Genomic DNA, 25,229 nt, shown 5'->3' with positions numbered 1-25,229 from the left:
ACAGTTTGTAAGATATGATTTTATGCTCATTTGATTTGTTGGTATCTCTAAGTTTTGTTGTCTATTAGTGTCAAAAATTAGTCATATATAAGGAAAAGTCAATTGGTCATCACTACAACCGAGTTACTCTATAGAGGTTGAGTCATGTAAAGACTTGTAAATAATCATGTCTAAGCTTAGCTCTATAAGATTCAAGAAAGTGTTTGGTTGTTGAGTACTTCCATACAATCTGAGCTCAATGAATGTCGAGTAAATAGTGCACATAGATATCGAGTTATATAGGAGTCCAATCATTCAAGTTTAAGAAACAACAAGAAGAATAGTTATGACATAGAATCAAAGATAGTATGTGTCATGCAACACAAAGTAAACAAGATATCTAGAATGGTACAAACTTTGAAGTAAACTGTTTCAAGCTGACCTATACATGACATACATGTACATGCCATTTAATGATCATAGAGTTTATTATGATGGTTGTTACATGTTTTGATAAAGATCACTAATCCCTATGAGGGATGAATAACCAATTAGATGAAGAGGGTAAAAGGAAAACATCTAGATCATTGATCTTATTCTAGAAGACCCTACAAATGTCTTTAAATAGGCATATCCAAACCCTATTTTTGATATGATGAGAGACAAGACCAAGTAAGTGAAGTATTATGTGAAGGAGTTTGGTTTTGTAGGTTTCTCATGGAAGTAGTAAAGCAACAGAGTTATAAACCTAATGAAGCAGTGAAGGATAGAGTAAAGACAAACTAGATTGGAGATCAGATCAGAGATTGGAAGGAAGAGATCCATAATCAATAATTGTAAGCGTAGATGAAAGGATCAAGTACTAAATCATTTTTGGCAAACTAAATTAGTGTAAATCTCTTAACAAAGTTGTTTTAACATACCTATGTAAATCTCTTAGAAGATTCCTTACTTCATTATTAGTGTTAAATAATTTAATCAAGTTAGACCTAAAATTCTTGTAAAGATTTTAATACAGAAAACCTCTCACAAGGTAGATCATCAAAAGTGATCAAATTTGTAGTCCTAACTAGCTATCTTTATTACCGCAATAGTGAAGATTTGTGGGTGTCATCCCAACCCTAGTTTTACCTTCACCTTGTAGGGTTTATGGGTTAACAAAAATTTTTGTATTATGTGTTTTCATTTCATGGATGTGATACATAGTTAGATTTATTTCAACATTTATTATTTCAAGTTATGTTACGCATAAACTAGGATGAGATGGTTAACATGGTGAATATAGTAAAGTTGTTTTGAAGGATAAAATTTTAATATATCCTAATTCACCCCCCCTACCACCCATCTCAATATTTTAGTTTCCCAATAAACTTCCAACAATTGGAATCAGAGCGTAGTTCTCTTAAAAGAGGTTTAACAACTTAAGAGTTCAGATGTTGGTAATGGAGGCTTACAATTTGAGAAAGATTATTGACAATCAAATGATTGACATCCAGCTCATATGATAGCAACTTGAAGCAACATGAGATAAACTCAGGAAATCCCTAAGAAAGTGAAATGATATGGATATTCAACAAAATGACATACTTAATCAAGAATTTGATACTCGAGGACTTCTTGATGATGGAAATGCTAGTGAAAGTGATGTAGCCATTATAGATCTATTGGAGAAGAATGGTATTCTAAATGAAGAAGTTAGAGGATTGAAAAGAGAACATGAAATCTAGTCAGACAGGCTATGTGAAGTGACTGAAAAAAAGAAGAAAGTTGAAGAAGACAAAGTTGTGGCCATAGAAGACAAAAGACAAATGACTATCAGACTTGAAGAAAGATCATTTGATGTAGCTTACAAACACTCAACTAGACATGATGAATCAAATGATACTTGAAAATTAGGAACTAAATAGAAAAGACATGGAGATAGAAAACATGAAATCACGGAGTTGTAGATCTCTAAGCTCAATTTGCCTATTAGTATTCAACACTTGTTCATCTCCAAGGTAGTGTTGGTTGGTCATCACTATGATCGAGCCATCCAAAGTAGGAGGAGCTTCAAAAGGACTTGTTTATATTTTATCACATGCCGAACAAGTCAAATTTTGTCAAGCACCCTAGTAGAGACTAAGAAATCATACATGTCAAGTAAAAAATGAAGACGAAAAAATGTAAATTTAATTAATGTCAAGTGAGTTAGTGTATTTCAATCCTATAGAAGTTGAGAGATAGCATGAATGTTAGTTATGACTAAGTGTCAGAACATTCAAGCGCCAAGTAAACTAGTTTTGACATATGACTTTGTAAAGGCACTTAAACACTTATGTAAATCATTTTATCTGACTTCTACGTGACATTTAAATATTGTAGAGATGATTAAGGATCAAATTACACATTTTTTTAGAAGGTGTTAATCCTTGTTACCAGAGTTTCATTTTGTACCTTTTAATCTTCTATATTGGTGAGTTTTCAATACAAAATGTATTTGAGTCCTTGTCTAGATAGCCCCTAGGTGGCTCTCTTCTCCTCATACATCCTTAAGGCTTTCCTTATGTGTTTTTTTGGGTTTTCCCTAATCTACTTTGCCCTATACCTCTATGTGGGATTCTTGCTAATTCACTGCATCATGGTTTTAGGTGATCGAGGTTTGGGTGGGTTTTTGTCTTAAAGTTTTCCCAATGAGAAGATATTTGTGTTTTGTTTCTTCAATATGTTCCCATCACCAGTGGGTGTTCCTTCTATATTTTGGCCCCTTCTTTTGGATTTTTGTTGCTGGCATGCTTCATCAAAGTAGAACCCAAAGATCAAGTAATGATGGCATCTACAAATATACTCTCACTTGGTTCATGGTAAGATGATCAAAAGAACATGAGTTCAAGGCTATGGAACTCTTTTACGAAAGATTTAAAGTCACAATCATGTTCATTGAAATGGAGATCCATCTTTTTGTATGCTACCCCTTTGGAAGTGAAAGTCTTCAAATGTGTTTCTAAAGAAAAGGAAGGAAGAACATAAAGTCAGATTTGGCTTGACAACCCCCATTTTCCTGTGGATGAAAAGCCATCTCATCTTAATGATCATGGGGTTATGGAATTTTTTGATCTACTATAAAGAGAAAATATAAAGTGCATGTCATATGTGAAGGTTTGTGGATCAATCTAAGCCATTGATATGAAGTTATTAAAAGGTGGATCTTGTTAGAAATAGGGATTACTCAGAGGAGGGGTGAATCAATAATCTACAAACTTTATTCACCAATAAATATTATTTCTTACTTTAAACCATACATAACAAATAAATAAAGTAATGCTAAAAAGTAATAGTAACCATGGACAAAGATAACTCATAACACCATATTTTGTTAACTAGGGAAACCTTGGCCAAGGGAAAACCCTAGTGGGGATGATACCCACTAGATAATATACTGATTTATAAGTTCCTTGTTAGAGGATTGACCCTATTAGGAGTCAATGAGAAAATTCAGCATAAGGAGTCCCTATTAGGAGACTTTGAATCCCTGTTAGGAGTTGTGGTACAATAAATGCAAGATAAGCCACTACCCAAACATGCACTTCCAATTACAAGAAGAGCTCACTCCCCAAACAAGTAGTCATACTTTTGGAATATGGAGACTTTCTTAGTTTGATCTCGAATCTCAAAATAGCTTATACAAAATTTTGCATATATCGCTTTCACAAAAGTTCACATACAATTTCTCAACATAACTTCTTCAAGATAGCACTATTACACACTTGAATCCATAGGATTTCCTTTGTATAAATACCGTGTATTTACAAAAAAAAATTCTAGGTTGGCTAAGACCAAAATAAACTTTTCAAACTTAGAGTAAACATGTAGGATGCTAGCCCTAATTGGACAAGTAATTACTTTGTAAACAAAATAATCCTTTCCTTCAATTTCACTGTCCTGTTTCATCAAAACATGAATATCTTTGTTTTGTATAGTCTATACTAACTTCTAAGGTTATAAAAATAATCATAAACATGTATAAAATCTCCATCTAACTTTTCTAGTCAAAATATAAATTATACCAAATTCCATACTCAGACAATTTTTTGATTACCAAAAGTTAAGTATCTTTATTTTTGAGGTTTCCTATAAGCATGTACATCATGTGTTGCCATAAAGGACAACCGTTACATATCTCCATTATCCAATTGTCAAAAATCTCCTCCTTTGGCATTGATGGCAACAAAATAGGGAAAATTGGCTAAGTGATAAAAACATTAACAAGAATACATTCATATTACATCTGTTAAAATTTGTCCAACTTTACATATGCTCCCCCTTAAAATATACTTTACAATATTTATCTCTCCTTAAATGTAATTCTATCCTTAACAATTTTCATGTGTACTTCTCCCCCTTTGGCATCAATGACAAAGGTCAAAATGTCAAAAACTATCCAAAAACCGTCAAAAATGTTGTCCTTACTTAAGCTAATAGGATCTTTATGCAATCATCAAAATTTGCTTTCAAACTATCCGTAACTTTAGTCAATGTCTCCTTGGTGGATTTAGCTAAGGTGAGAATTTCACATAAGGCGTATGATGCAATCTCAACTACATTAAGATCTGAATATAAAAAGTTACAATAAGTGTCCCTTGCCTTGACACTTTCCTCCAACTGTTTCTCAACAAAAGATATTTTCAAAGCAATAGACTCTCTAAAATCTGATATCCTCTTCAAAATTTTTTCCTTCTAAAGTTCTAGTTTCCTAATATCATTGTGAATGCTAGCCACTTGTCCTTCAAAATCATTAAAATCTTACAAGATGGATATTGAATCTGGCTGGATAGAGCCTCTAGCTCATTCATCTTCCCTCCTATCTGACTGTCAATTTCCTTAGTCAATTTTTATGATAGAGTACAGTTAATGTACAATATCTTCCCATGTTGTTGACACTTTTGAAGTTCCTTGATATAGGTATAAAGACTTAGCAAATCATTCTTAATATTTTGGAAAATGGTGCTAAACAAGTTAGCATCACGTTAAATTTGTGCCTTTGCTTCTGCAACATTCAACAAGTTAGTAAATTCTTCATCAAATGACTTTAGCACTACCTATGCCCTCTATTTTGGATTTTCTTCTGTGTGTTGCACTACTAGAGAATTGAGTAGTTTGTCAGTAACCACCATCAAGGTTTTTTGTAGGCTCTTTACTATTCTATTCTTCTGAAGAAGCTTTGATAAGGATGCGATCAAATCAGTTTGATCATCCTCATCAATTGCTAAGCTGGTAAGTGAAAGTGAACTAGATGAACTAGAAGGTTTAGTGTCATCCTCCCTTTGCTTCTTGGCTACTTCTTTTATTCTTCTCTCTTCTTCTTCTTTCTTTTCTTTTTTCTCTCTTTTATTTTCTCTCTTCTCTATCTCTATTTTCTTTCTTATTTATTCTTCTGATATTCTTTTATTTTTCTCCTCTTCCTTTCTTTTCTTCTCATCCTCAAGAAATTTATGCTTGGCCTCTTCTACTTTCTTCTTTTCTTCTTCAAGTAACCCCTTTTCCTCTTCAATTTGTCTCAGTTTGTCTTCAATATCCTCGGTATTAGGTTCATTCTATTTGAAACCTTCAAATGGATTAGTATCATCAATGTCAATGGTAACCTTGATTTGATCTATCTGCATAGTGTCACCACTTAATAACACTTCCAAGGTTCTAGGTGTTGGTGGAGATGCTACTTTAGACTCTTTCAACATCTAACTAATTGTTGTGGTAGTCTTACTTCTTAGTTTATCTTTCTCACCTACCATAAACAAAAATAGTCTTACTTTATTTCTCAAGTAAGGTGCAAGATTATTCAATAATCTCTTAATCTCTTCTTTTTCATTAGTCTTGCAAATAGTTCTTAGCATAGACTTTTGAAGTTCGAGATCTTCTTCTCTTGTTGGAGTCTTCTTTTGAATAAGTCTCATAGACTTTTTGGTTTACTATGCCCTCAATATCCTTCAATTTTAAATTATTAATATAATGTATCTCATAGTAGAGATATCAGTCTGATCTTTTTCAAAGATGTTATACAAGTCATAGAATTTTTTCATCTAAACAAAGTTACCCTCAATAGCAATAGTTGAGTTAGTCTTTTCTATCTTCAGATTTTAGGGTTGCGAGTTGTTCCTACTAATTTCTTTGACATTGTCACTTTCTCTACTTGCTTAATTTCTTATTCTTCTTCCTCTTCATCGCTAGACTCAACAATTGTCAATAATGTCTTTTTCCTTTTGCCTAGTCTGGTGGCTTTTTGCTTGACCCTTTTTGTCTTTGTGGTCACAGCTTCCACCAATCTCTTAGATTTTCTCTTTGGCTCACTAGGTTGCACATTAGACATTGCTGCATATAGAATGCTTTGTTCCAAAGATGTCTTTGCAATAGATACTCACAAGGGTTGTATATTTAGTATACCTTGCTTCACAGTTTTCTTCAATGCCTCAGATGCACTTTCAGTCATACTGGCCTCTAACAATGATTTCTTCATAATATACTCTATCTTCTTGTAAGAAGCCCTCTCCAAGGATGCCTGATGAGCTGACTAGTTAATCTCATCATAGGTTCCAAATCTGTATTCTTCTTTATCCTTCTCTGAATTCAACAATAAATCAATATAACCAATTGCTATATCATCATTCAGTTCATAACCCAATGGATCAAGAAATGTTTCCCAAGGTTCTACTACTTGTATATGAGTATAATATATATCAACCATAACACAAATGTCATCTTTAAATCTATCTACAATTGTAGGTACAATTTTGAATCTTTGTCTCATTTCATTCTAACGTGTCCTCATGATTAGGTTTTCACCATCCAATATCTTATCTAGAGGATGCCTTCTACATACTTCTATGATCTTCTCCATTATACATCTATCACTACTCATTATCTTGGTGACTGATAAATAAGGAAATCTTTTAAGCACATGAAAGAATATGTGATTGATCAATGATTGATATCTAAACACATCATTCTCAGTCCTCTTGATCTTTTCTAGATTCTCTAGGAGTTGCATTCTCAGGATTTCACTAAGATTTACTTATTCCTTGTCTAGACATATCTTATATGCTACATAGATAAATCTGACTAATAACTCATCAATCTTTGAGCTTGCACATATAGAATAGGAAATGATTCTACTCAGGAATATTACATCATCTTGCTTAATGGTGTTAATCACCATGGCCTTTCCATTATACATTGCTTTGGTATAACTCTCAACTTTCTTCTTGACCCATTTTCTCACCTATAGGTGCACTTCCTTGTTTACTAAGACAAGTTACCTCATGAATAAGGTTGATAGAAATATCAACTACATTATCTTACATACATAGTTTCTCATCATGTATCCTACTCAATATGATCCATGTCCATTCATCTATGTCCAATTCATGGTAGAAATGATATTTGAGTAGGTCTAGTTCCTTTAAATGTTCAAATCCATACTTCATAGTCATATCATGATTTAAAATTAATTCCATATCCTTATTCATGTATTCCCTCCCAATATATTCAAATGTATTGTTAAGATAATTTCCTACACCTTCAAGATATACTACATTGTTTGGAGTGATGCATAACATTGAGTTAGGGTTTCCTTCAGTAGGTTTTGTGGAAACAACCTTCAACTTAGGTCTATCCTTGTTCTCAACATTGTGCACTACTAACATAGCCATGATTTTATCAAATATGAACTTTTACCAAATAAATTTATGGAAAAATGATAAAATACCTCTTTCCAAAAATAGGGTGACAAGTCACTTCTAAGTGCTCTTTGCTTTGGATGTATTCACAATGAAGTGAAAATAAATTCTATACTCCATTTATTCCATCAACTTGAGCTTGGATTAATTGCATACTTTACAAACATGAAAAAGTTGGCAATTACATTTTGTAATCAAATGACTATGCAAGATCATCTATCTGATCTTTAGATGCCACCTGAGTTTTACTATAGCCTACTTTCATCATAAAAATGCACCTCAAAAAATTCGCTTCATGACATTATGTTCAAAAACATACTTTTCATATTTTGCTATAGAATTAACCTTTTTTATAATACCAATAACTCTTAATTCATTCATAACTTGTTTAGATAAGCTCCAAATTGCAAGAGATCTTAGGTACCATATAAACTTAATTTGATACACCATTTCCCAACTTATTTTCCTCTAATTCAACCTCTAAATAAGGTTCTCTGATTCTAGTGTTGTAAACAAGCTTAATTCAACTTAATTGAATCAAACTAGATAATTGAATTTGATCTTCTTGTCTCATCATCATCTAGCTTTTCTTTTGAGATATCCAATTATTTTACAAATTCCTTATTGAGTTTTTCTCAAAGTTCACTGACTACATTTCTTTGTTCCTCATTGTCTTTGTTAGTTCAAAATTTCCTCTCATGGTTCCTTATGTCATTTATTATGTTCTTTCCATCATTTCTTCTATTTCTAAAATTCCTTCTATTGTTCCTTCTATCCCTAAAGTTTCTATCCATTTTGCAATATTTTGATGTATGTCTAAAGCTATTGCATAACTATCATATTGGTGCTCTACTTCTAGGATTCTACCGATCATCAAGTGCATGAAAATTTTGAGCAATGTGTCATAAGTTGTTGAACTTATAACACATGATCTATCTTCTATCTTCATAAGGTCTTCGTTCTCTCAATTTCCTTTCACTAGATATTCTTTTATCTGCAAGGTTAGTATTTCTAGACATTCTACTATCTCTTCTATCATTATCATACTTAGGTTTCCTATAGTTGATTGTTTTATGACCCATACCATGACAATTATGACAATAAAAATGCTTAACATGATTAAATGACTTATCAGTACAATATCTTTTCATATGACCTATTTCATTACATTAAAAACACTTACCTCTAAATTCATACCTAGTTTCCTTAGGAGATTCACCTTGCTTTGGTTCATCCAAAATTTCAACTTCCTTATCTAGTCATATGTAACATCCAAATTTTCTAGGTCAAAAATTGGGATGTAACATACCATTCCCCTTGAGGTTCATTGTCCTTGATGAACTGGAAATTGCAACGAACAATATAAAGGATTATTTTAAAATTGGAATGTAACATACCATTCCCCTTGTGATTCATCATCCTCGATGACCTTTGTAGTTTAGACACTAAAAGAATATTCCACATACAAGATATATATATGACATTGTGATATCATTTTCTTTACTCAATTGGGTCAGAATGAAAATCATAATCAAAACTCAAGATCCATTTTTACTTTAAAGTTTCCAGAAGATACTTGCATGGTAATATAAAATTTATCACGTACTCACCTGAATTCACTTTATCGTAATGGTGGTTATCTCAGCATCAATTGAGTTGATTCTGTTTCACATTCCTGTCATACTTATGTAGACACTCACCATATCATTAGTTTGATTCCATATTGATATCTTTATTTATAGGGTTTAATGACTGAAAGTAAGATAAGTATTCAAAATTGAAATTCTTCAACCAGAAAATTCTAGATCATAATTTAAATTACTCATACATACCATCTGGCATATGGCCCTCATAAATGGATAGATCTTCATTGCAAACTTACAGTTTGCCTGTAATAGATTAGTGAATTCATGTTTTTCCATTGCAACATTGGCCTTCAAGCCCAATATTTTAGTAGAATAATCATTTCATGATAGGATATCTCCTAAACAATATACAACAACTCAATATAAAGTCAACATCACATATGTATAACAATGTGTCAAAGGGTAAAAACATGATATACTATGCAAGATCATCATAAATCTAATCAAGATCATAGGCATCTAAAACAATTCATAAGATTCTCATCATTCATTTGTAAATATTCATCTTTCCCATTTCTAGAATTCAGGCTTCCATGCCCATCTCATCAAAATTTTACATCTGTAAACAAGCATTGATAGTTCCAACTCCTTACTAGAGCACGTAATGATCTTTTCATTTAACCAACATCAGAAAGAATCATGGTTCACAGTTTTGTTTCCATTCAATTAAGGTTCAAATTGGTAACAATTTAATTCTTTCATTAATTTGGGTTGAAAAACCCACTCATGATGGATTTGAATACCATTTTATCAAGATTTTAAACTATTTTTGGATTGTGCAAGTCTAGGCATCAAGACCCTTTTAATCTTCCCATTCTTGACAAAGAATGGGCCTCCCACTAGGGATAATACATATGTAACATTCTGGTCCTGCCACTGATTAATCAGGTGGGTTGAAGTCCCAAGAGTTATTCGACAAAATAACTAAAGCATCAAGACAATCAACAAGATCAATTGTTCTGGAAAATTTGCCTAATTCCAACCTGGCTAGGGATTTCAAAATTTGGGTCATCAAACCTGATCTCCACCACTCAGCTTGCCAATCCTTTTTATCTTTTTAATTTTTTATATGTTTGTTCACTTTATATAATTTCAACCTTCTAGGCTATTATGAATGAGTTTCCATTGTGTTCTTCCAATTTCGATTGGAATATCTGGATATACAAAAGTAAATCTTTTCAACATATACATTTTTAGTTTTTCAAAAACAATGCTAGACCCAAGGTTTTAGTTTTGAACCTAGCGCTCTGATAACATATGTAACATCTAGATTTTCTAGGTCAAAAATTGGGATGTAACATCCAACTTCTTTAGATTTATTAGAAGATTGATTAGATTCAATCTTATCATCAGATTTACCTTTTCCTTTTGGATCTGATATAATCTCAGGTTTCTTTGTAGACATGTTAAATAGATAACCAAGACTAGTCTTATCATAAGTAGGTCTCTATATTGACATTGAATCATCAAGCTTTTCTTTGCTAGAATAAAGTTTCTCAAGCTGTTGCTTACACTGAGTTAATTCACCTTTCACAATAGTATTTTACTTATGGAGTTCTTCGTGATCTTCTTTCAATGTTTCAAACTTAGATGTCTTCTTTGCTAGACTGGCTCTTAGATCTACATTTTTAGTTTTCAAATCAAACTCAACTTTGCTAGGATCATTTCTCAAAGTTGACTTCAGATTCATAATCTTTAATTCATGCTTCAAGATCTTATACTCTATCTTTATCTTTGAATAATCATCATCATTAGTTCCAGATTTAGTAGATTCAAGCTTGGATTTGAGATGTTCAATCTTTTCCTTCAATTGTCCGATGTATACTTTGGAGTCTTCATTTCTATTTTTTAGCTTATCTCTTTCTTTAGTAAGGAGATCAATTTGTTCAAGTGCCTCTTCAAGATTCTTCATCAATTGTTCCATATACATAGGGATATTACTCAAGTTGTTAAGCCTCTTCAAAGTAACTGTGCATTGATACCAATTATTGAGGGCGGAGGGGGGGGGGGGGGGGGGGGGGGGGGTGGTGTGAATCAGTAATCTAAAAACTTTAGTCTCCAACTGGATATTATTTCTTACTTTAAACCACACATAAAAAAGTAATAAATTAATGTTAAACAGTAATAGTAACCTTGCACAAAGATAACTCATAACACCATATTTTGTTAACTGGGGAAACCTTGGCCAAGGGAAAACCCCAGTGGGGATGATACCCACTAGATAATATACTGATATATAAGTTCCTTGTTAAAGGATGGACCCTATTAGGAATCAATGATAAATTTTAGTATAAGGAATCCCTGTTAGGAGACTTTAAATCCCTATTAGGAGATTCCAACCGTATTAGGAGTTGTGGTACAGTAAATGCAAGATGAGCCCACTACCGAAACATGCACTTCTAATTACAAGAAGAGCTCATTGCCCAAAAAAGTAATCAAACTTTTGGAAAATAGAAAATTTCTAAATACAATTACTCAACATAACTTCTTCAAGATAGCACAATTACACACTTGAATCTGCAAGATATCCTTTGCATAAATACCATGTCTTTACACAAATTTCTGCTAGGTTGGCTAAGACCAAAATAAACTTTTCCAACTTAGAGTAAACATCTAGGATGTTGGACCTAATTGGACAAATAATTATTTTGTAAACAAAATTATCCTTTCCTTCAATTTTGCTATCCTATTTCATCAAAGCATGAATATCTTTCTTTCGTACAATTTGTATTGACTTCTAAGGTTATACTAATCATAAACATATATAAAATCTCCATCTAACTTCACTAGTCATAATATGACATCAGCAATAAGTTATAAACAAAACAATACACTATTGTATACCAAATTCCATACTTAGACAATTTTCTAATTACCAAAAGTTAAGTATCTTTATTTTTGAGGTTTCCTATAAGCATGACATCATGTGTTGCCATAAATGACAACCATTACATATCCCCATTAGCCAATTGTCACTAGATTTATGGTAAGTGATTCATCTGAAGATTAAAGAGGAAAGTTTCCAAATCAATGGAAAATGCTTCTAAGTGTTTATTTCTTTGTAAAATATGTGTCTTGATGGTGCTTTTTCGTCTAAAGGGTATCTTCAAGGTTTCTCTTTGGAGGACATAAAAGATGAAAGATATTGAATCCAAATGAGAGGATATTATGTGGAGATGCCAGATTGATTTTTTTAATGGAGTAAGTTTCCAAGTTCAAGCCCGATACAAAGGAAATGATAATTCAAGTGCTTGAGGCAAAAAATTTATCACATAACTTACATAGAAGTAAGGTAATGCTTCCTTCCCTATGCTTAACAAGTTTTAGTGCACACCCTTGTTCCAAATTTGGGTAATATGATTTAAAAAGTCATTGATCTATCTAATTTATTGCAAATCCAACCATTATGTTTGCTTCTTGAGAGTTATTTTATTCATTTGGCACCAACATTTGAAATCTTGAATCTATATGATTGGATCTCAACCGAACAAATTCACCATTTTTTAACACCTATTTTCTGCAAATTTGTTAAGTCTTTGATCTTTCTATGTGAAATGTAAGAAAATGGCAGTCAAATCAGTTGGGTATCATCATTTGGTTCAACTAGAAAGTGAACCTAAGGACTAAACTGATACATCTCTCAAATTCTTTGATCTTGGTGATTTACATAGAAGATTTAACTCCCAACCCGTCAATCCAATAAAATAGAAGCTAAAGGAGAATGAATTAATCAAAGTAGTTGGGTTTCCCATAGCTGTACAAGTGCCATTATTGGTAAAGGAATGCATCAAGAGGTATAATCTTGTAATGAAGCAAATTATGTTGTTCGATCAATCTATTCTACTCTCAGTGAACAGTGAATTGTTGCAATCTGCCTTTAGTAATTTTAGTGACAGAGGAATATTGTGATATTGTGACAAAGTACATGGTTCTAGACTCCTCAATGTAATAAGAGAAAAATGTTGTGGACACTCTTTAGAACTAATCTATAGAGGGAAATTGTGGATATCTTAGCTCTATTACTAAGATTAAAAGGAAATTAGGAAGTCCTGGATTTCATAGAGCACCACTTCTACTTGGTTCAAGTCATTTGTGCTGATTAATTACAAATTGACTTGGCCCATATAATCTATGATGAGCTTGGCTCGTGGTTAAATTCAAAAAGGGCATTTAAGAAATTCTACACATCTTCCTATCTAATATATGCCTTAGCCATACATCACCTATGGCCTAGTTTGCCTAGTATTGAAGATTCTAATGGTAATACTTAGGTGTATGAATTTTATCCATATTTTCAATTGAAAAAGTGTTTTGAACAATATGTCAAGGTAAATGATGTCTTTATGATGAAGTTATGCCAGGAGTTACAAGGATGCCTTGAGTGAAGGATTTCAATTGAAGCCATATCCATGCTAAGCCAGTTTGGATGTTGTTTTATTCAATTTCCATATTTCTCCAACCATCAAGACTAGTGCATTAAATAGTTTCTTGAAGAGACTCCCCAGGTATCCAAAAGATAAGGTAGTTCCTATTGAATTATGTAAACAGATATTAGAAGTCAATAACTTATGTTCTAATGTAAACAAGAAAGCCAAAATTTCATTTCCAGTTATGGTAGGACATTATTATTGTACCTCTAGATCTTATGCCCAAAATTCATTCAAGGCTTTTGAGAACTAAGTTAAATTAATTGATTATGATGTTATAAGGCCCTAATATGATCCTGTTAGTTTTGTCAAAGATCATCTTAGTCTTGGCTATGCTTATAGGCATGTTCCAAATATTGAAGACTATTGGACCATATGTCATAATGTGTACCAAACTAGATAGAGGTATTTGTATAGGTTGAAACTTAATGAAATCAAGTTATATAATGACAAGGTTGATGTTAGTGATATCACAGATGATGGTTCCTTTATGAGGCCTTCTACCCTTGAAAAACTTAAGGAAACTAATATAGTGTCAATTCCACCTGAAGGTCCTATCATTGATATAATGGAAGATCTTATGGATCAAATGGGTAGAGTGAACCAGGGAAAAAAAGAATTGGAGCTACAAGTTCAAATAGCAGAGTAGCATCTGGAATAACTCAATCATCATCATCAGCTACTTCCACCACTGCAACTATATCAACATCAATGGGACTGACACTGTTGGTGTTTGAAAATGTTACCCATTTCCAATTACCCTAATGAGAACAAGATGCATCTAGGGGCAGCTAACTCCCATTATCAACACATCCATTCAGACACCAGGCCAACTATAAGGCATGACCCTTCTTCTTCTTCAGGCTCTGCAAAACCTAGGCGGGTGAACCTCTTTAGATCTGACTATGTGACCAGTGCAATAACCATATTTTGGATCTATAAAAGCAGATGAAACCCCTAATTCTTCTACACTCAACCAGGAATCACAAACATGAAATAGCTAAGAACATAACTCATGAAACTGGCAAGCTAAGTGCGGGTTAACATTAAATAGCTTTCAACATAAAAGGGAAAAGTGATTTAATATGTTGATATCAGCAAGACCCAAGTATGAGCAACAGAACTTAATGATCCTATCTCTGACCAGTGCCTTATCTATTGGGCAATTAAATGAATCATAACCATACATCTTCTGGAAACCTCAAACGTATCTCTACATTAAGATCCCTGATCTATCTTTCACCTTGTGAATAGACATCTGCTACAGAATGAATCTCATACTTAGAAAATCCTATCATGAAATCTGCAAACCCTGTGACAAATATCAAGCAATTACATGGTTCTTTGTTCCATAAGCAAGACATTTTAACCACATACATTTCAAAATGTAATGCAACCTAATTCATGCTCTTTGATCACAAATTAGAAGAAATAACAGAGCCATAATCAGGAGACAAGATTCAAACTGAACTTCAAACTTTTGCTGCACTTTATTTGTTTTCCTTGAAATCAAATACATGAAATGTACAGAAAATAACTCATAGATCACCTAACAGAAAAGAACTATCTGCAAAACTTAAAATGCTGTTCAATACAAGAAGAAATGCTGAAGAATGGTTTCTCAGTGCAAAAATTGGAACCCCTTCAATGGAAGCAAGAAAGAAAGATATAGAAGAGAAAGAATTCCCGGATCTGTTCTGAAGATGACAAGTGTCCACTTGAAATTCAATCTTCTGTAACTGAATAACTTCTTCCTTCCATCTCCCATTCTAATTTGATTTTGTTTCATCATTAATCTGTAACAAACTTGCAAAATATCCTTGCCTAATGATGAAAACCCTTTACTTGCCAAAATATCTGACTTCCCCATGAAAAAGCCAGTGAAAATGAGTTTTTACTGAGTAAATTTGAACAAATTCGACCCTGATTGTATTTCCATTGTCTTCTACTGATATTCAGGTCATTATCTTGACAAAAAACAAAACTGAACTTCCTGGTCTGAATATGGTTACACTTTAGGTACCAGATAGAAAACCTCATGTAGCTCAAACTGATTGATACCTGTGCAAAAACCGACTCCAGATTTGGAAAGTTCGTCTTCTCCCGATTCCGACAATATATAACACTTCATATTTTGGTTACCGAAAGCGCCTGAAATAGCCATTTGAAAAATGTCCCTTCCGGCTATAAAAAGCTTAGGTCTGCAACTCAAGAGTTTTTTTTTTTTAAATCAAAATTTTAAAATCTCTAATGTTCAGACTTTGTAAAAATGACCTTTTGAGTTTAAAAAATTTTTGAACGTGCATACCCACTAGAAAATAATTTAAAATTTATTTTTTAATTTCTTTGAAATTTTCCCTTATCCTCTGAATCCGAGGTCAAACTTATGTTGACCAAGTGCCACGTGTCACTCTGTGATTGGCCTACATGGTCTACATCATCCACCACATGTCGTCTCCTCGCTACTTTGCCATGTTAATTGTCGTGCATCTTTTTCTTGGCGAGTAAGCGAGGACCGCTGGATGCACCACGTGTCACAATTTCATTCAAGGATCTAAATTCGCCACACCACCTCCTTTTACTGCCACTTGGCACAATCTGATTCACTGACAGCACTGCTATTTACCCCACGTAACACTTTGGAACTCGCCGGATTTTTATGTTTTTCCGGCGACCTCGCTATCTCGCTAGCCGGAGTTGCCAAGATTTTTCGACTAGTGAGGTAGCGACTAGTCGGATTTCCTACCTCTTCCGATCTCCTTCAACATTGCTGACGTCATCTCTATTTTGAGTTTTCCCAGTCAAAATTTTACCTTTCTCGTCCTGTTCCCGTCATCAATGGGGCCCTTGCACAAGCGTGAGTTTTATAAAAACTGTATCTTTTAAGACACCTTCTTATGTAAGCATCGGGTTATAAAAGACATTTAAGAAACATCCATATAATGCATGTGGGATATTGCATTTCCAGCGTTCTCCCTACTCTGCATTTTTTCTTCAAAGGTGCGGCACTTTTTGTGTAGATTCATGGACGATACTGCCTTTCATGGCGTGGGCGGCCTTGCTCCTAACTTCTATTTTTTATTGATGCCGTCAAATCTGCTCGTCGGCTGCTCAGAGCTCTTAGTCGTCGCTGCTGATACATACTTTGTCTCTTCTTGCAATGTATGAGGTGTCTGTACTCTTTGTATTGGCGTCAGAGCTTCTTCATGATTTAGCTGTGGGCTTCTCATGTTGATGTGGCTTCCTTTTGGTGGGTTTCCTTCATGTTTGAGGCATGGCTTAGACTGTTGAGTGGCTACGTTTTTTGTTTTCTCTTTAAAACCTTTGACCTGCGTGGAGCTGCTGGCTTTGTTTTCTTATGGGGCTACGTGGACTCCTTGATGATGGATGATGACTACCACAAACTCGGGTGCCCCTGCTGTGAATGCCTTCTTTATTTGATGCTGCCTATTCTTTTTTGGAAAATGCGTGATCTCCCTAAGTATTTGCTGTTGCTAAGCGTGGATTTCTCTGACAGTGTGGTTTTTTTTTTTATGCACAGACCTCCATAGAAACTCTCCAAGAGATGTGTACAGGATCCAAGTTTTGCGCCCAAGAATAAGAATGCTTGCACACTGAAGTCTGAACACATAACAATAAAGATTGAGAATATCTAACCCTCGCATCTTTGACACAAGGTAATCACCGGGCATCTTTGCCAAATCTCAAAAATTGTACAATGTTGAAACTACCGCTATGACCCTTAGAGAATGGGTAATAGTTTTTAGTCATTGCTACATTTGCTACATAGCGTGAGTAATTTATTCTAGTTTCACGCTCCTTTTCAATGATGCTAAGGCACTGTTCATTGAATATAGCTGTGAAGAAGGAAATGTTACAAGAATGAAATAAGAATGACTTCAGATGTCCCTGCTCTAGTTTGTGGATTCTTCCCATGCAATGACATGCTTTGGACATGAATGAGATACCAAGCGTTGATGGTGAATCGGAGCAGCAAAACAATTTTGTGCAGAAGCACAATAATTTCCCATGGCTCCAAATCTATTTACACCGATTCTACAAGTATGGAATGCCCTTTAAAAGTGGATTTGTTCCTTCATTCACCATTGACTTTGATCTGAGATTCCAACCTTGGGACCCCTTTGTTAGAAACCTTGTGTAGTCAAAATGGTTATCCTTAATGCCACACACATATGTGTAAATAGCCATGTTATAGCCTCTCTGCATTCTTATGATTTGAAGAAAACGAAAAATCATTTAAAGGAAAGACCCGCCTCTTTACAAGTATGGATGCAGTCCTTGCCATACTCAGTGAACACAAATGATGGTAATGAAAATGATGAAAAATTAAAAGCAATTAAAATCTTTATCATTTTTTATGAAATCTTTGTCTTGCACACAATCCTTATCAGCCTGATGGAATCAGTCAGACTTGGCTAAAATCTACGTTTTCAACCATTTGAAAAGCTGAACTGCTTTATTGCTCATTTTAGACTGATTAGAATCAACTCTGATCACAGACTGACCATTAGAAACTCATTTTATCACTTTCAATCCAACTGTCATTTTTGCGCCAAGGGGTCCATTGACTACCCTTAAAAATTGACTTGAACCTCTGATCGGGCCCTGATAACTGGAGCACTAATTCTCTATTCCGCACCCTTCTACCCCGTCGGATCTTGTCTCATGACAAATGTTCAGTCAAAAGATATTTGCTAACAAAGTTGACCACTTAAAACATTTGCAGAAAACATGTCAGAAAGCAACAAACTGGACTCAGAATTGGCCTTGGAAACTAGGCAAATTAGCACATGGGGATATGAAAACTGGGGCATTAAAACTCTATCACGAGGACAATATGAATCTGCGATTTGGGCTCACGACGAATAACTGGGCGCATTTGGAAAGCATCTAAAATTGGCTACCTGGATTTGCAGGACAGGAAACGATGACAACATAATAATTTTTACAAACGGAATGACCCTGGAAAAGTGTGCAAACAGATTCATCAAGATTTGAAAACTAACACACTTGGAGTATTTTCAGTATAGAACATAGGGAAACAAACCATTCAATATCGCCAATCACGGATCAGGAGATATGATGTCACGAACAGGGGTTCCAATCAATCTACAAATGTTGACACCAGTGAAAGTTAGAAATTCCATTTGGAATCGCATTTCAAAACTGATCAAATGGATTCTTCAAGGGCTGAAACTTGAAACATGAGAAGTCTCTGACATCTACAATGCAACGCAAAAGGAATTTCAAAATTTGGGTCAACTGGTCAAAAGTTACAACATGTCAAACAGGGCTTCCCAGAATTATGTGTAAAGTGCATCAGCATGAAAACAGTAACTGACCAACTTTGAGGGATTCAAAACCTAGTCAAACGGACTCGAAATGACTCGAAATCTGGAACATAGGTTTTTGGATATGGATATTAGGTACTCTCAAAGTGGTGAGTTATGATAAAATTTTGGACAAAAGATATTCGGGTTCAAACACAGCCTCCTGTCGCTGTTTGACACTAGGGCAGAATTGCAAATTTGACAAATGCTTGAAACAGGACTTCGTCAAATGACTCAAAAACTCAATTTAACTTTACGAAACACTTAGGCATGTTCAATGAAAAGTGCTAGGAGCATAAAACACCTCATAGGGTTCAAAGGTACAGCCGGGTACAATCTCATTTAAAAGCATTTATAGGGCTAATTTTTCTCAACAGGGCTCAAAATTGACCATGCAATTTTTAGCGCCAACAGACACAATCCATTTGTGGAGGGGACCAAACTCCTAAGAATAATATACAAGTCCCTCCAACCTATGGAGGGGGATCTTTGCCTAATACCAAAAAAGTTGGAGATAAATATGCAGAGAAAGATAAGGAAAAGGAAAAGGAGACATTAGTAGTCAAGGGTTTGTCCCCCATGTCTATCATCCATCTTGATAGTGACAACAATCCTCTTGATTGTCAAGACCAAGGAGTAGTTGAGCAAGGTAAAACTCTAGCTCTTTCAGTTACTAAAAAAGTTGCATTTCCATTTTCTGGCAAGAGAATGGTGGCAGCCCCAATTACAAGGAAGCTCTTTGATCCCACAACCCTACAATCTACACACAATATCCTTCCAACTTAATCTTGGTTGGAAGAGACAATTAGTAGAAATAAGAAGAGATGTGAGGAGAGTGATCCATCTAAAGACCTTATTATGCAAGCAACTTAGCCAAAACCAGTGTCAAAGAAGATGAAGAAGCAGAAGACCCTAGCAACATTGGCAATAGATTCTACTATTGGACACATGCTAGTGAAGATTATAGGACCTCAAAAGGAAGGAAAGTTTCATGAGATAACTCCTAGAAATTTTCAAATTAGAACTATGGACATGGGCATTCTAGTGCATGACTCTATGGTCAACATCTAGAAATCAACAAATGTGAAGATCGATGACAAATTGGATGAGTTAAGATCAAAAAAGGAGGTACCAAAGGCATCAAACAAAGAACTAATGGAATACATTAGAGTGGCACTTGGAAACACATCTATAAGTACATTTGACCCATGTGTAGAGGAGAATATGAATCTATTGATTAAGCTACAACAAGAGAGGCAATTCGGTCAAGTTAGTTGTGGTTGGATAGAAGAATTGAAGACCAAAGGTACCTCTTTTATTGAGAACCTTGGAAATTTATGTTACTTGACATAGATTGAGAGAAGCATTGTCAAATCCCCAAACCTCAATGAAGAAGGAATCATAAAGTCTAATAGAGAAATTAACCATGTTACAAGAGGTAATTGACATGAAACTTAATACTACTATGACTCGTGGAATACTAAAATCAAGCTAAGAACCATTTCTTCATTGGAAACAATCTGTGGAGTTCAAAATCAAAGGTTTAGTGAAGCGTGAGAATTTACTAAAGTGTGTCTATGATTTAGTGAAGAAGGTTATGGACAAGGTATTCGAATATTTTAAGGTTTTTCACACTGAATCATATGTCACTAATAATAGTCAGCAGGTAGATATTGAATGAATAAAGACTAAGTTTATGGCATTCATTGAAGAAGATACAAATCTAGCAAACTTCCAAGTGACAAGGTTTTTGAACATCACAATAGTGGATTGCATTCTAAAACATGTAGTAGAGAAGCTCCAATCAAGGATCTCTAAAGTTGGAGAACTGACACAAATGCATGACCATTGGATGGTCAGAGATGATAATATTCTTATCCTAGGTATCATGGAGCTAAATAATGTAATTGATGCATTGAAGGCATGAAGAGCTAAGATCATAACTCCAAAGAAGAAATGATCTATGGTTAGAGGCATTACATTCCCACTACAAGATGTGACAAGTGTTACTTTCTTTTCTCTCTATCTCTTTTTTATATTGTACCCATATTTGGCATTCTCCTCATAGGCGAGAACTTTGTAATCAATGATTTTTTATTCAATCCTATTTTTAGATGCATCAATTCAAAGATTCTATGTATTGCAATCATGAAATGTAACTAGTCAACTCCAAAGGGCCTATAAATGTGACTTTTGAAGAAATAAATAAGGATTGGAAAATTATGGTGTGAACAAACCCCTATAGCTTTAACTACTGAGTGAGACTCTGTATTTGCACCATCATTTGTTGTTCATTGCATTGCATGTTAGTGTTACTTGTGTAGTACTTGGGAGTGATATTTGTTGTGAATGAAAGCTATCAGACTATGGATCAACTTTGTGTTATTTCTTTCCTATAGTGGTTATATGATATAAGATTGTCATTTGTAGTTTGCATTTGTTTCCTCTATTCTATGCAACTTAGTTTTCATTTGTATTCTCATCTCTGTGTAAATAATTTGAGTGTAGTTGATGAAAGTTGTTAAGTTGAAAGAAAGCTTTGTATTATGAGATTCTTAATAACTTGGGCAATATATATGTTGGTTAGTTAGTTTTATTCTCTTCTCTATGTATTATGAATCTATAGATTAGCCTTGCATTTTTTCATATTGTATTCAATAGTTAGATGCATTGCATCTCAGGAGTTACAACCCTCAAGTCTACCTAGGTTTCTTGTGGCTATGAGTCTCCTAGTTTACCACTATTTGTCTCTGGTAAAGAACATAACCCTAGGAAAATAGTTGATCTCTTAAAAACATCATTCATTGCAAGTCTTTACACATAAGGGAGTTATACCTTTCAATTCAAAGGTCCTTGATAGAACACTTACATTGACCAATAGTTGCTGATAATAACATTTATTCCTACACATTGGGTAGTTCAAGGGTCAAGGTATCAACCAAAACCAAAGGAACAAACTATTAATCAACAATTTTTTGGTGACTCTTTTGGGGACTTGAACTAGAATCTCCAGTGTTTATATCTCTACTCATTCGTTATCTCATTACAATTTGTATTTCTCTTAACATCTATGTGAGTCATATCTAACAAGGCTACAAGGTAAAATGGTGCTCTCTCATGAAGGCCTTGTCTTAGTAGTACAACTGAACCTTGGTTTCCAAGATGAAAAAGAAGATATTATCAATCAATTGAATACACTAACATGGAAAAATAGAAAATATGCCAATGAGTACATATGAGTTAGCTTTATGCTTGAACAAGAAGAAGGCTAGTTGAGTATTGTGAAGGTGTGCTTTAGAAACAAATATTGAGGAAGGTCTAGAAAGAACCAATCTTTGAAGGAGCTAGTTCATCATAGATCCCAAATACACTAGGAGTGTACGTGATCATGGTCAAATTGATTTGGTATTTGGAGAGCTTGGGAAAGCTATTTTTTCCACATTAGATGATCCCCTGAGGAGTGGAAGAGCTCGCTCAAAGGACTTGGTGTTGGAAGGTATCCATGGAGCTATGTTTCCACCATCTCATATGGTTTTTCAGAGGCATAATAAGTCATCTTCTCCCCCTATTTTCATTGTGTAATGCCCTCACCTTACATAAAGTTGTAGCTCCAACCATTGTCATTTTCTAGCTAGTACCTATTTTTTTACCTACATAGACGGTAGTACCGAGGGAAATGCTATTGGTCCTTTAGGCCTTGCCACTAATAACAATCTACCAAGAAACTCCTAGAAGATTTTTTCTAGGTTTCATGGTGATGGGAAGATCTCTGCAAATGAAAATATCATTTCTTTCTTTACAACTTGTAGTGTTGTGTCCCCTCAACTAGTTGAGAATGTGATGTATTGGTTCCAACATCTTCTTGTTGGATGCATCATAGGCTATAATGATATGTGAAATTGATTTGAGGCTCATTTCAAAAGAACATAAGATGAACACACATTACTATCTCAACTCACTCAAATCAAAAAGGCACTAAGTATTCGCCTAATGGATTTCGTAGAAAAGTTCAATAAACTAGTTAATAGAATTCCTGCTACAAGTAGACCCACAACAGATAATCAAAATATGTTCTTCGTTGGCTCCATACCCTTGGACCTCAGCTTTTGAATCAGAAGAGCTCATGTAGAAAACTTGCAAGCTACATAGAATCTTGTTGTCAAACTAGAAGATGACTTCCTTGCTACCAAAAAATGGAAAAGAGAGATTCAGAATGAAACTACCACAAGTACTACTACTAGTACTACTAAAAACATAGAAGTAATATTTCAAAAAAATTCAAATGAGATGATTTCCATGCAAAGGAAAATGGGTAATCCTAGTCCTTCATTCTAGCAACCTTATCAAGACATTTCTAGGAGACAACATGAAGGAAAGATTTTCAGCAAAAATTTGCAATTGAGGCAGCCCCAAAGAGGCAGAACATGTATATTTTTCACTTAAGTGAAGACCATGATGGTGATTCTTGTCCATAGATGAGTAGATACAAGCAGATGAATGTAAGCAAGGAACTAACAATGGAGTACCCTAGAAGTAAAGATGATTCTAGTCACCCTAGTGACTCCGGAACATATTACTTAGAGTATAAATCAGATTTGGAGATAGGAGGTGAATATTTTTCCACCTTGTATGGATTACAAATGATTGTAACAACAAGAATCCAAAAGAAAAAAAGCCTAGAAAAATATGGACCTACTCAGAAAAATGCTCCTATAAATTCACCAACAACAGCTACTAACTCCATCCCCTCTACTTCAAAGAGTGAGCTATCAAAAGGAGAATCAAATGGTAAATCTAATCCCACATTTGATATCATTTAGTATTGTAAAGAGGCTCATATTCATGTCTCTCCCCTAGATTATTTGAAGTTTAATCCATCTGAATTATAAAAATTAGCTGATCATTTTAAAGAAAAAACTAGTGACAAGGCTTGTTATGATGTTAATACAACTATTAATGATAAGATTAGTGCTAATGCATGTTTTCCTACTTATGAGGAAATGATCTTGCCAACGCTATTCAATAAAGAAGATTCCTCATTCCTAGCTACCTCACTTGGCTAGAAGCCTAATCCCTTTTATTTGTCCTTATATGTTAGTGGTCACAAGTTGAGTAATTTCATAATTGACTCAGGTGCATTAGATTATGTCATGCCATACACTATGGCTCATGCCTTAGGCTTTTCCTTAAAAAAGACCTTTAGGTGATGTTATTCCATGGATGCTAAAAAAGTCCCCTTTTTAGGTCAACTGAAATATACCCAAGTAGCCTTAGCTACACAACCAATAAAAAGAATGAAATTGACTATCCTCATAGCTTACATCCCTACTAGTTATGTCATGCTTTTAAGTAGAATTTTTTGCATAGATATGGAAGGAGAAATTAAATTGGATTGGTATCATATCACTGTTCATCTTTGTAATAAGAAGATTAATCTTGAAACAGAAGAGAAATCAAATTCACTGTGATAAAATTGATGACCCTAAAGCACAAATCTTATATCAAGAAATGGAGTGTAGAAACTATACAATGTTTGTTAATTTTAGTGTTTTCGAAAAAAAATTAGAACCTCTTGATAATCAAATAATTTGTACTTTAGAGTTTCATGGCAGTTGTGCAATTGCAAGATTAGGAGCAAGTGTGTTACTAATTTCTTCCCAAGGGGAAATGACACAATTGGCTTATAGGTTAAATTTTTAAAAAACTAATAATACTATTAAATATTAAGTATAGCTCTTGGTAATTATTGCATCAAGGAAAAAGGGATGTAATATTTTAAAGGCCCATGGTGATGTTGAACTGATAGTGAACCGAGTTCAAAATAAATATATACTATAAAAACCCTTAGACTTCAAAATTATAGCAACACAGTTTGGGATGAGATAGAAGACTTGGATGCCTTCTCCATTCAAGCAATTCCAAGGGAATAAAATGCAAGGGTTGATCTATTAGTTGTCTCTTCATCCTTGTTGTTAACACATCCAAAAATGAAGGATAAAGAGTACAAATTTGAGGTTATCTTTAGACCTAATGTGCCAGACAACACAGAATCATGAAATTTTTTTAATGACAGTAGAAGTAGTATATACACAATCTAATAGTTTTAGAAGCTATCTT

General features: G+C 34.2%; 1 protein-coding gene across 1 annotated transcript in view; it reads right to left on the bottom strand.

Annotated features, from left to right (window-relative positions):
• Positions 1-9,610, bottom strand: part of LOC149549415 (GDSL esterase/lipase At2g42990-like) — an 86,512-nt gene extending 76,902 nt beyond the window's left edge. Inside the window, exon 1 of the mRNA XM_089794313.1 lies at positions 9,521-9,610. Coding sequence (XP_089650439.1) covers positions 9,521-9,610 — 90 coding nt within the window. The remainder of the gene's footprint in view (positions 1-9,520) is intronic.
• Between the last annotated feature and the right edge of the window lie 15,619 nt (positions 9,611-25,229).

The sequence above is a fragment of the Cupressus sempervirens genome, chromosome 7, assembly GCF_028749045.1.
Source record: "Cupressus sempervirens isolate cs-2001-9-10 chromosome 7, ASM2874904v1, whole genome shotgun sequence".
Lineage (NCBI taxonomy): Eukaryota > Viridiplantae > Streptophyta > Pinopsida > Cupressales > Cupressaceae > Cupressus > Cupressus sempervirens.
The sequence above is the reverse complement of the archived record's forward strand: the minus strand, read 5'-3'. Positions and strand labels throughout refer to the sequence as shown.